This window comes from Buteo buteo, chromosome Z, assembly GCF_964188355.1.
Source record: "Buteo buteo chromosome Z, bButBut1.hap1.1, whole genome shotgun sequence".
NCBI lineage: Eukaryota > Metazoa > Chordata > Aves > Accipitriformes > Accipitridae > Buteo > Buteo buteo.
This window is the reverse complement of record NC_134204.1, coordinates 76,102,430-76,115,582: the sequence shown is the minus strand read 5'-3', so window position 1 is coordinate 76,115,582 and position 13,153 is coordinate 76,102,430. Positions and strand designations below refer to the sequence as shown.

At 41.3% G+C, this 13,153-nt stretch overlaps 1 protein-coding gene across 3 annotated transcripts in view; it reads right to left on the bottom strand.

Moving 5' to 3' along the window:
• The window catches only part of SVEP1 (sushi, von Willebrand factor type A, EGF and pentraxin domain containing 1), a 127,858-nt gene that overhangs the window by 30,473 nt on the left and 84,232 nt on the right, over window positions 1-13,153 (bottom strand). For all 3 annotated transcript variants that reach the window (XM_075021205.1, XM_075021206.1, XM_075021207.1), the window contains 8 exons: window positions 12,367-12,490; window positions 11,667-11,837; window positions 9,373-9,546; window positions 6,266-6,385; window positions 5,299-5,475; window positions 4,425-4,509; window positions 3,918-4,109; window positions 1,759-1,926 (listed from right to left, as the gene is read on the bottom strand). In XM_075021205.1, coding sequence (XP_074877306.1) covers window positions 1,759-1,926; window positions 3,918-4,109; window positions 4,425-4,509; window positions 5,299-5,475; window positions 6,266-6,385; window positions 9,373-9,546; window positions 11,667-11,837; window positions 12,367-12,490 — 1,211 coding nt within the window. The remainder of the gene's footprint in view (window positions 1-1,758; window positions 1,927-3,917; window positions 4,110-4,424; window positions 4,510-5,298; window positions 5,476-6,265; window positions 6,386-9,372; window positions 9,547-11,666; window positions 11,838-12,366; window positions 12,491-13,153) is intronic.

Genomic DNA, 13,153 nt, shown 5'->3' with positions numbered 1-13,153 from the left:
CCTACATGTCCATGGGTGAAGTATGACAAGGAGGGATATCCTAGCACACCTTGTGTATATTGCTTCTCTCTCATCTGTCCATCTGATTACCACCCCTGAACTTCCATTTTGGTTGAAACTACTACAACAAACCTAGTATTGTCCTGCAACAATCCACACAATCCTTAAAGAAACAATCTCAGTGAGAAATTCTTCTCCTTTAGCTGAACTGAATGGAGAAGAAAGAGATGAAAAGCCCATAAAGGCCTTTTGGGTTCCTGTATCAGCCTTATCAATCTATTTTCACACTTGCAAGCAATGAGAAACTTAGTGAGTTCCCAGAGATGCTTTTGCCAATAATGCACATGATAATTTTGTAACAACTTCTTCCTAAAAACACTGTAAAAATTGTTATAAAAGCCAATAAAAAAATTAATGCTGAGTAGAAAAAAAATATCATCTTTTACAATGAAATTCTACCACGTGATTACTGTTGGTGTAGTTGTATTTATCTAATCTGTCTCTGGGATGCTGTGACAGGCATTACTCCATGCTGCTCATCACTCCACTTAAAACCCTGCTGCTTAAACATCAAATAGTATAGTCACAGTACCTGTGACTATCTTCTTCCTCAGTTTTGAGATCTCCATGGTGTGCTCTCACAAAAAGCGAAGAAACAATAACTACTGCAAAGTTCCCAGTGACTCTTTCCAGCTGTAGGCTGGAACCTGGTTGTTCAGATTTTGATGGCAACATCTGTAAAAGTGCTTTGTTTTGTTTGCAGTATTTGTTTTCAAAGCCTCATGACTGGACTCCAGAAAAAGAGCCTATTATGTGCCACTGTTTAATATGATCCACTCTATTCATTGTCAGAGACAGCTGTGACCCTCTTTAAATGCTGCTATCCTATCCCATTCTAAACGCTTGCACAGGGAAGAGAAGCAGCTTTTTAAATCATAATACAGTCAAGAAAACAGAATAAGGATGCTTTGCTTCAATTATGTTTTAAGTAATATTGCAAAGCCAGTTTATAAGAAAAATGCAATCTATCTTTTTACATCACGAAGGAGCAGAAAATCCTCCAGTCACTTAGGGCCTGACCTGGCAAAAGCTCTACATATGTGCTCTGCCTTTTAGACAGAACAGTTTCAAGAAATTCAATGGGACTGCTTACAGGCTGTAAAGATAAGTGTGTGCAAATGTTCTTGCAGGATCAGAATCCAGCATTACCTTCAGGCTTGACATTATCAAAATAGAGCTTCATCTTTGATGAAATACAGTCTGAAAAGGTCACTAAGCTGAGTAGATGGAAATCAAAGAAAAACAATGCACCTCAATAAACGAGGAGTCAAGAGTTTTAAGGAAGCAGAATTTAGAACACTGGAACAGACAGTTCTCATGATACACCAAACAGCTTTCTTATAGCCCGAAAAGACATAGGGAATTCTTTACGATCAGAGCGTTGAGTTTACAACAGGAGTTCTAGTTCTGTAGTAACTCCAAGGGAGAGGGCTTCCAATTGAATTGGTCTATCATTCCCCATGACTCCTCTCCATTCTCCTCTTCCAGAATGTATTCAGCTGCCATGAAACTACTTTAAGAAATGCCTATGTGTCCCATACTAACTTGACAGCCCACAAAAAAATCTCCATCACATTTAATTTCCAGGGAGTTAAGACAGAAGCAGTAAAAATGAATTAGTGTGCAGTTATAAAGTACTTGTGAAGCAGTGCACCAGATTCACTCATCCTATTAGTCCAGTAGTGCTGATCTACATACCCTTCCTTACAGGTGTAAGAGACTGTGTTTCCGAAAGTAAAGTTATTTCCATTCATGACTGCATCTTTGATGGCAGGAGGGGATCCACAAGAGACAATGTTGCAAGCTGGAGGTGTGCTGTTCCAGTTCGCTGAAGATGCACAGACAAGTACAGAAGGTCCCTGAAGGCTGAGACACAAAGATCATTATTAAGGCTGCCATTTCAGTCCAGGTGAGGAACAGAGAGGGAAGGAGGTTCTTTGTTTCTCACTGACTTCCTGGCCCCAATGAAACCAAGGGGAGTCTCTCACTGACTTCCGTAGAGGCCAGAATCTCACCCTCTGTTCATGAAAAAGCACTGCTGATGCTGTCAAAAAAGCTGGTCTTCCAATTATTTTGAAGAGAGAGCTGATGGAATTCATGTGGGGTCTCAATGCACTGTGCAGACACACACAAAACTTCTGCTGTAGCTTTGCCCATCTTTGAGCCACAAAAGAAAGTCATGGGGCGTTTATTTAAGCTTAAAGATTTATTTGTATGCCATCAACACCATGCCAATCTTGGGACTTGCAACTAGGCCTTGGTCTGAGACCTGATTCACTCACGGACTTAAAAACTGTCTTCACTCAGAAAACTGAAGGAAATGCTCCAGTTCAGGTTTGTTTACAAAAAGGCATTCAGTTCTTTCAGGAGATAAAGGATTTTGCTTGAGTGAATGGCCACATACATTTGAAGTTGATGGTATTTTTTGTTTCCTTAGCTGATGAAACAGCAATGCATTGGTACAAAAGGTGTGACTCAGTGGTCTCAACAGAGGTATTCAACACCACCCTGAGATGCCCTGGGTGAAGCCCCTGGCCTCCAGCTGCTATGTCAGTTGGCTATGGATTCCTGGTAAGTCCCATGTCATATCTGAGAGCTCTACATAGGTGTGTCTGATTCCCTACAATTTAGTCTCAAATAGTTACTAGACCCCCATGTTTAGTTGACTGAAATGAGCTCAGGGGTTAATGGAAGAGAACAACAGTGACCTGTAAGGCCCTTACAGATAAGGCACAGGCCCTTATCAGGGCAGTGGGCTCTGCCTACCTGTGGCAATATGTTTAAGACAAAAAGCACATAAGAGGTGCTTGAAGGAAGAGACTGGGTCCACACTTAGGTCCAGAAATAATGTGTAAGAGGGACACTGTTTGGGAGGGCTTCCCCTGGAGTGGTAACCACAGGAGAGAGGACGTCTCTCACCAAGCTACGCTAGACAGGTAAAGGGAAAGAGTCACAAGGGATGTGGTATTTGCTGCATATATGTCCAAAAAACTCATTGACATTGGTGAAAACACTGCCTGGTTTAGTGGGGTACAGGTTAAGCCCACACTGTGGATCTACGACTTAACACTACATTGGACTGCAGCTGAGGTATCTATTTGTATTAACATGATTAAAACATTCACCAAATAAACACACCTCACCTACCTGCCTGCATCTGGACAAGGAATGCTTGCAGCAGGAAAATACAGAAAAAATTCAGACCTGAACAGGCCCATATGAGACCGCTTATGTCAGAGTAAATCTGCTAGACGTACAAGCAGATATCAGGAGAGGCAGAAACTTGCACTTAAAGCCACATCCTTGGATATAGCATTACTGTATTAATTTTTAATTGCGGCATATTAAAAATGTGTTTCCAATATAATTGCTTACATATGTAAAACAGAATAAAAGCCTAGAATAAATAACTACCACAAAGAGTTCAAGAAGTAAATTAGTAACTTCCAGAAGGTTCTTTTACCAAAGGCATTGTAAAACAACAGCAAAAATAATACTTGGTATGCACTAAAGCTGTAGGGGTACGATAATCTTTAAAGGCAAATGATAACTATTTTTCTGAATATTCAAAATAAGTCTTTGAGCTTGATGGTAAAATGAAAGCATTGCATATATATATATGTACATTAAAGGTCATTAAGACATGTATAGCAAACACTGAATAACCTTCTTGAAGTGCTCCAATTTAGGATCGAATACAGAACATACCTTTCAAGATATAAAGAAGTCTTTTAAAATTATATTTTAGTATTTTATCTTTCTGAGCAATGATCTCAGCTTTGCCTCTTTCAGAAATAAGTTAGACCTTCTAGCAAGCATGCTGCCTGCATTTGGCTCAGGAATGTTTGTGCATTTACCTGTATCCATTGTCACAGGTGTATGATACAGTGGAAAGGTAGGTTGTGCCAGTGAGTGTGTATTTTCCATTGCTGATATTCTGTGGGCTAGGACAAGTCACCATTTCACAGGAGGGAGGAGGATGATTCCAAATGCCACTAGCAAGGCACAGAATTTCCTTTTCACCCACTAAGTTGTATCCATCATTACATCTGAGTTAGAAGAAAGAAGTGCTATCAAACACAGAGCCTTTTATGCACAACGTAATCAGCCATCCTTTTTCCCCTCTTCATCCACACCTGCCTACAGCATCTTTCTCTGCAGGACATAGATAGGTAGTACTGGGGTAAACATTTTGCTCTGCTAGTGAGTAGCCACAGCTATAACCAAATGTCTTTCCATTCCTTTAATCCCATCTTGCTCCTCTCCTTCATTTCAACCACTCTCTCAATTCAGCCATACTCTCATTTGTTGCCAGATTCTCAATCCATTATTAATATAGCACTTCAAACATATTGAATTCCTACCTGTACACCACCTTATTGTGGTATGTAAAATTTGAGCCCAAAATGGCACTGTTCTCTGGAATAACTGGATCACCACAGGATATAGCTTTAAAAAGACAGGATCACAAGAGAGGTTGATACAACACAAATAAAAGAGAACAGAAAATTAGGATTTGCTTTTTTTTTCTCTGGATAGATTTGAAGAGGTGTAAAGCCCTAGGTAACACTTGGTTCTTGGCTAAGCTGTAACTGACATTTAGGGCTCTTTATCTGACTTCACCTGACTGAGAAATTGGACTAACTGGAAAGAGGTAGTTGGAACTGTTCTACAAATTTCATGCTTGACTGTCAAGAGGACTCCACAGCCACCTCTCCCTATGAACAAAGTAATTGTTTTTTTTGACATTGTCTTTGTCATCCCTTCATTTTACCCTGTTGTTTTACCTCATTAGTTATGGTTTTCTAAAGAAACAATTTCTGCAATTATACCATGTATGTGTACATGCACCAGCTTGTCCTCTCTCGTTGCTTTTTATCCACTGAAACACAGTTAATGACCTTTAAGACATTAAGTTCCCACAACTTCCTTGAAAACGGGAGGCTGAGTGGAGAAGAAAGACACTTTTAATGCTTGCATTAAAATGAGATGTGTCTAGCCTTTGACACTTTGGAGAATCTGCACAAGAAAGTACTGCTATGAATATGACAACTGCTGGAAAAGCTCCACCTGGTGCTTACATCTCTTAAGACAAAAGACACTTCAACAGAGATGCAGGTCTGCTAGGACAGGGTTTCATTAGCTGCTGTAGTCTCTAAAGGCTCTACATTATTACTTTCCCCCTTCCATCTCTCTAACAGTACACGTTACAAAATGCATTCTCCCCAGGAACCACACCTTCACAATATGGTACTGGGTGGCTCCATTCTCCAGACTCCATGCATACAAGCTTCGCCATTCCTGTCAGCTGAAACCCTTCTTCACAGGAAAACGTTACTTCACTGCCAACACTGTAAGTTTCCCCATATAAATGACCGTGCTCTGGATTTCCTGGATTACGGCACTTCACTGGTTCTGAGGAAGAGGAGAGAAACTATAAATAACATAACTAAGTACCAGGTTTTATAAACAGGTTGCAGGAGATATCCTTGGGAATTTTCTGAACATAGGAAGGCAGAGCACGTGGAAAACACTCATAAGTAGTTTACAGTCTTACCAGCTTTTCTCTGTTCTGTATTTAAATGACAGGCTCTGAAGACTCACACAAGCAAGCTACTCTTGATATGGAAGAGCCCTCTGTGACTGAGTTTGCATTCATTGTCAGAAGTGAACACATCTGGCAGTCATTTTTACCTCTGCGAGGGAAAGACCATTCCAGCCTGTCCAGCCCTGAACATGAAATCAGCTTAGCTACCTTTTATCCCAGCCTATGCCACTGTCTTATCTTCATGCAAAGTTACCTTGCTTTATGATTTCACAGGCAGCTCAAGTCCTACTCAGATGCCTGTATTCAAATATTTCTTCACTGCACAGCTCTGCTCTGAGAAGTGACACATTGTGGCATGCGGTCTTCCCAGGTCTTCAGCACTTGTGCTTCATGTGCAAGAGGATTTTGCATGTGTGTATGTCTTGGAGCAGAATCCCAATGACAGCTGTCTCCATAGGGAGAGGTGAGTTCTCAAGAAACAAAAGGAGACACTTCATCACAGCCTCATTCAGGCCAACGTGACCTGGCGATGAAAGCATGCCTGCTCTGTCCCTCCCTAGGTATCAATTACAGGCAACTGTCTTCCACAGTGGGAGGAAGGATACTGGGCTATACAGAACCTTGGAAAGGCTAGCCTGATGTTTTTCTTTCCCATACCTGCACATTTTTTACCATCTCCTGTGTAAGGAGGGATGCAAGTGCAAACATAGGATCCATTTGTGTTAAGACAAGATGCATGCTCATCGCAGTCTGATCCAACAGCACATTCATCAACATCTACAAAAAAGAAACAAAAAAAGTGTCTCGAGGGTGTTATTTGTAATAAGCATCTTCTTTAAATTTCTGTCTCACTAACTGTCAAGAGGAATCGTTTTAATTATTATAATTAAAAATCACTCTTACTTAAATCACATTTTTGATGCATTAGTAAAAATATTTAAATTAATATTTATGCTTTCTATATAATTTACTATACAGTATTGTGAGACGTGAGAAAATCAGAGACAAATCCTATGAACCTTCAGTCAATGCTTCCACAAAAAGTATCTAGTTTCCAAGTAGTAAAAGAACAGACATCATAACTCATGTGCTGTTACTACTACTTTGGACAGACACTTTGAGGGAGGACTTCTGCATTAAACACTTGCTCCTGAAATCCTCTATATCCCAAACTTCCCACCTGTAAGATAGGAAAACTTAGCCAATAGGGGAAACACTCTGAACATAAAACATGATTAGAGCCCCATCTTTGCTGAAGAGAATTACATTAGACTAGGAATGAGAAGTGTCTGCAATTGCCAGAAAAGTTAGAAGAAGTTCAAAATATACTAGTTATTATAATTAACTATTTATATGACAGTAGTGCCTAGAAATGCCAGTCAATGGTTTATGCTCCATGTGGCTTAGTACTGTACAGCAAAACCAATCCCTCACTCCAGAATACTTTGTATCAGCTTCCAAACCCTGACCGTACAGAAGTGTTCTTGGTATGTAAACAATGAGTCATAAATTGCAAAGGGTCAATTTCAAAGTATCTAATTGAAAAATGCTGGCATCAGGGATTATTCTTTATATAAACCAGAACTGTTAGAGATAGAACAGTTCTTCATTTAAAAGCCCCACTACAGGACAGCTGTTGAACTAGGTATACCATGCAGACATATAGTTGGAGTTCTTCACCCTTTTCCAGGCAAAAAAAGCATCTTGGTTTAAAAAGCAACAAAATTTACTGAATTGGTGTGTTTACTCTTCACTACTGAATGAGTCTGGCCAGCATAAAAAGAATCCAACAATGTTCTGAAAAGAAAAGGAGTTTCTTTCTGACAGGCAGAATGAAAACTGCACATTAATCAAAATAGTTGCCAATTACACAAGCATCAGGAAAATGCAAAGTGCTACCACAGCAGAACTGGAATGACTGCTCCTCCTGTAATGTCTTGTAAGGCAAGGAAGAGTGGAAGGAAACCATGAATCAGATCTGTAACAGAGCAAAAGGAATGCCCCAGAGCATTGGTGTACCAGGCTTTGTTAGCACCTGCTTGGAGCATGAATCAGGAACGTAAAGGGTGGTTCAGGGTGCCAAAGCCACTCTTGTTTTTATTTTCCCCTTAGTCTACTCTGCTTTATGAGAGACAAGAAAAGCTGGAAGTTAGGGCACAGAGCTTTTCCTTCTCCACATCATGCTTCCTACTGCACAGATGTCAAATATTTGGACAGCCTTGCAGCATCTGCTCTGAGCCTGCTCATCTTTAGGCCTTGGTATAAAGTGCAAAGCAGAAAAGCAAAGAGAGGAATAACAGACTGGATGGTCTGCTTGGAGGTTTTGAAGAAGCCCTGGTAGACTGGATGATATGAAACCAGATGGATCCTAATCCAAAGTGAATTTTCACAGAACTAAAAGACTGTTGGCTTTTCTTTTGCTCACCTTGACTGAAAAAATTATGTGCTATACCTACATAAAACTAAGAGTCAAATCAAACACAAATCTTGCCAGGTTGTTACCCTGCAACACCCATGTTAGGCATGACTAAGCAGCAATCCAAGTACAACTAGCTAGTAGATTCCAGCAGGGTTCTGCTGCAGACATGGCCCTACAAGAACTGTCACACCCAGCCCTCCATACGCAGTACAATGCTGGTCCGTCTCACCTTTCAGCTCCTGCAGCTGCATCTTGTACATCAGACCCAGCTGACCAGGAAGTAAGTTATGATGTGGCAACTATGTGAACTATGTCCATAAGTGCACTCCCAGCCCTCTCAGTGCTGCAGCTCCTTGCTAACAGGCACGCGTGACTGACGAATAAACACCCACAACGGAAGAACACTCAGAGGAGATGGGCAAAAGTGATCTGCCCATGAAGCTCAGGGAATAATGCAGGGTGTGACTGACCACTGCTGTTACAAAGAATCTGACTCAACACAAGGGGACAGGAAGGTGGCCTTTGCTTTTAGATAAGCAGTTATTAACTGGTGGTGTAAATGCTTCTCCCCAAGTTCATTAAACCAGTGCTACTGCCTTCCTGAGTTAGCCTGACCAGCATGAGCGGGAATTGAATCCATGGCTCAGGCCAACATAGAATATAAAAACCAGACAACTAGCAATGGGCTTGAGCTGGCTTCAAGGCATGTATTCACTCCTGGCTACTGGGGACGCCCAGTGTCATGATGGTGAACATATTATAGAGACTGGTAATGGAAACACACTGGTATTGTGATTGAACTGTGTATTGAAATTGCTATATTTTGCTAAATGTAACTTCCATTTGTATTGTGTTATGCACTATATTTTGTATCACTCTGCTAAATCAGAAATCCTGTGCAGCATCAACTATCTTCAAATAAGTAAATCTGATATTAAACATTACAACCTCCATGTATGAAACATCTGAAAGAATCTGATCAGAGATTATGGGACACTGACAGTGTGCTGATGCACAGGGAAATGCACAGGTTAGAAGCAGAGAATGCAAGGACTCCAGGGCTAAATGAACCTGGAAGGAGAGAGGCTGGAAGTGCAGTGGAGGCTTATTAAGTATATGGTGTGGGGCATACAAGAGTACTCATAGAGAAAGATGCCAGAATGGAGTTTTGGTTTCACATAATGCTGAGCACAGTATTTCAGAAATGTGGTATTTTGTTTGGAGCGGGATTTTTGAGACTCTGGTCAGATTTCACAATTTCAAAATGAAATCCCACCCAAACCCAAGGGCACAGGAGAAGTGCAAGATTGCCAGCCCACGCAGTCAAATGTATGGAACATCTCACCAAGGCAAGATGGTGAAATGCTGCTCCAGCTCCCATTGTCCAGGCACAACATCCTGGAGTCGCCCAACAAATAGTAGCCACTGTTGCAGTGATAGGTAACGGTACTGCCAGCAAAAAAGTCCTCAGCTGAATAAAATCCATTTTCTAAAGGTGGAGGCACTCCACAGCTGATTCCTGCAACATGAGTGAAAAGAGAGCACAGAGATTAGCAGAGCAGACACAGATCAACTTCAGACTAATTCCACATGAGAGCCACCACTGGAGATTTTTAGTCTGCAACTGTGGAATCCTGTCTGCAAGAGGGCCCAGACCTTTTCTGAGGTAGCTAATTCATTCCAGGTCCAGTGGAGGGTCTTGTTTTGTGGGCACTTGTCAATCAGAGACTAAGCAGGACTCTCCAGCTCCTGCTATTCTGCTAGCTCTGGAGGAGACATCTGTGACTAAGATCTGAGCAGATGCCCTTCAGTCACAGGACACTTCCCCTGATAATCAATGATCCTTTGTGAGTTTTAAGGAATGAGGAAAAGGCAGTTTGCCTCCATGGAGGTTCTTGTTATTTCCCTTCACTGAAAAACAAGCTCAATGTTACACTGTTTGGACAGTGCAAAACTAGCTAACAGATTATTGCTAAGAGGTTACAGTACTGGTCTGAGACCAGGGAGTGCATGAACGATGGAGATACTGGACCTGACCTTACATACAACCTTGGGCATCACTTTGACTTTGATTATAGTAAATAAGCCCTTCTGATCCCAGCTATGCCAGCAGAAGGCATCACTATACCTTCCTGCTGGAGGCTGCTATTCTAGCAGAGCTGCTTCTGTGCATCTTCATTTCAATCAAGATGACGTAACTTATTCCAACAGCTACACAGCTGATCTTTGTAACTATATGGATTGTAGCAACTCCTTGCTCCCTAGCTGTGTGCAAGGATCACACAGTAAGACACTGTGAAGTGTTTAGAGCCCATGGTAATGGAAGCCAAGTACTTGCTGTAGTGGGTAGAACTGAAAAGCTGGTAACAAAGACAGGCTGTCAGGGCATGGAGACCTGTGGTTTTGGGGGTCTTCAGTAGCAGGAAGAGGAAAAGGATCCCGGTGGGTGAAGCCAGTGACTACGATGAGCCTGATTCAGTTAGTAGAAGAACCTTTTCTGTACCGCACCTTTGACTAAAAACCCTGTAGTTCTTTATGCAGGAAATAGCTCTCCTCAATCCACTTTCATTCATCAGCTATTTATGGAACAGGCTGAGAAAGGCCAGTAGGTGAGTGTGGCCCTCGTTCAATCAGCATGTTTGTGGCAGGTCAGCCCTGTTCTGTCTGAGCTCTGTGCTCAACAGGTAAAACTGCCTGGCCCAATACAGAGAAATCAGATGACAACACTAACAGGATTCTGGTGGCTTGTCACTGATAACACACCAAGAAAGAGCAAAGATGTCTCTCCCAGTGAAGCCGTCTCTGCCAGTGAACTAAGCTCTGCCCAGCAGGACATGCTTTTGGGTAAATCCTCACATGCATGCTATTCTTCAGGCAGAAAAGAAGACAGATCCTGGATTTGTGCTATGAACTACTGAATAAAGAGGAAGACATGAAAATCATATCAAATCTAGCTCAAACTATTTCTGAGGTATTTTCAACAGATTTTATGATTTTCCCCAAACTACTGGTCAATTTTGGGATCATGCAATACCTACTTCTAGAGCTAATTTACTATTCTGCTGATATGAAAAATATAGTCGGCTCCAACACATGCAACTGCAGTCACATGTGCCATCACAGCAGAGGAGAAACAAACAAAAGGAGAAGGCAGCAGCAGGAGAGCAGAAATCAAAGTACCTTGGCAACCTGCATGTATACAGCCCAGTTTCTTAGAAGAAATCCTGTAGGTCTTGGAGCACTTCTAAGTCCTGACAGAAATATCTGCTGCCTTAAAGAAACTACCCTGTAACATACTAATGTCAAGGCTTTTACTTCAAACCAGATGTTCTCACTGACATTTAAAAATCACAGAGATATTCTAGCGTGCATCTTCCACGCTCCTGGTGCCACTGGGGAGGAAAGTATCAGATTGCTGATCCAAATAGACTCATTTCTGCCATGGGCATTAAAAACTGACTGAAAAAGGTGGCAGAATCCAATTGCAGTGTAGTTCCTGCTCAGTAAAACATGAGTATGCTGTAACATGGATGGATTCAAGTGCATCACAGCTGCAGGGATAAACAGGCCTTGAATAGTGATAGGGTCCAAATAAAAGCTAGGGTTTTCTAATCCTGCCAGCCCAGTGAGACAACTCACTTTCACAGCGAGGAAAAGGCCGTGTCCACTGTCCCAGGTTAAGGCAGCGTTGAACAGAGTTTCCCACTATCTGGAAGCCTGGGTCACAGGAAAGGCTCACTTTTGACCCTGGCTTTAAATCAGCAGAAGAGGCCCGCAGATGTGGTATGGATCCTTGCAAAGACGGACAGTCTGTGGACAAAATATATGCATACAGTAAGAGATACAGCCATGTGCTGAAATGAATAAACTTGTTATCTGATTGTTTGATCCTGTACAAGTTTATCCAGTAGAAAGCTTTGGGAAGTGTTATGTATGGTACATCCTGCTGGGGTTCAAAGGGTTTTGAGAATCATCAACATACAGCATCAGAAAAGGAAACTATAGGAAAAGAATTGAGGAGGCAGTAGGTATTTTAATACCACCCAATTATTTTTAGACTAAAAGACAAGAAAAACTTATTTCTGACCCAAACCCATCTTCACTCTTTCCCCATTTCAATTCAGGAAGCAATAAATCTCTGTCAGAGAATCCAGTGAACTTTTGTTACAAATCCCTGGAATTCAAGGAATGAAAGACTAAATGTTCTAACTGTCAAATTATCGAAATAATTTATTCAAGGTTAGTGGGGCAAAGGCTGCAAGCTAGCATATTTGACCTCATAAAAGATTATTGTAATATTGTTCAGAAAAAAAAGTTTTCTAGGAAATAAAGTTCTAACCAGCACAAAATATACTCTTGTAATCTATCTTCACTCTTCCAACAACTCCTGGCAGGAAATCTGGCCAGGCTAGTACATTTCCTTTCTGGAGTTCTTCTGGACAGGAGGTAGCCAGAGATTTTACCTATGGATTTAAAACAGTTAATTAGGTGCTGTTTAAGGACCACGTAGGAAAAGAATGTAAAAAAATATTCCTTCCATTTCTGCATGCAACACTAGAACAAATCATGGAATAAGTGATGTTCACCCTTTCTAGCACAAGAGGCTTCTGGCTGAACTACTTGTTACTCTGTACTTACAAGCTATCTAGCTGTGGACAGGCACATACTGAATTGATACCTGAAGGAATACGTGTCATACAAGCAAAGTATAGAACATAGTTCTTGAAACAAAATTGCATTTGTTAGCATGAAAGAAAAATGTATTTATGCCTCAGAAAAAGGCAGTTATGAGAATGCAACCTGAAGAGAAAACTTGATACATTTGCAGAAAAATGTCAAATAGGAGCCAAAAGGAACTTAATGTTGAAGATATGCATTCTGCAAACCCTGCTAGCACTGCACCTTGTTTAAGGAACAAAAACTCAAAAAGGAGGAGTTTAAGAAAGCAATCTGTTGTTTTCAGAACAAGAGTTGTGTGAATTCAATGCACTAGGCTCTTCAAAACACTGCAGGCAAGGTCTACCCACACCAGTACTAACAGCTGTATTGGCATTGACTTCAGCCAAAGCAGGACAGGGCCATAACTAACCACGTACTGAAGCAGGAATTATATAGGCAAACTAAGG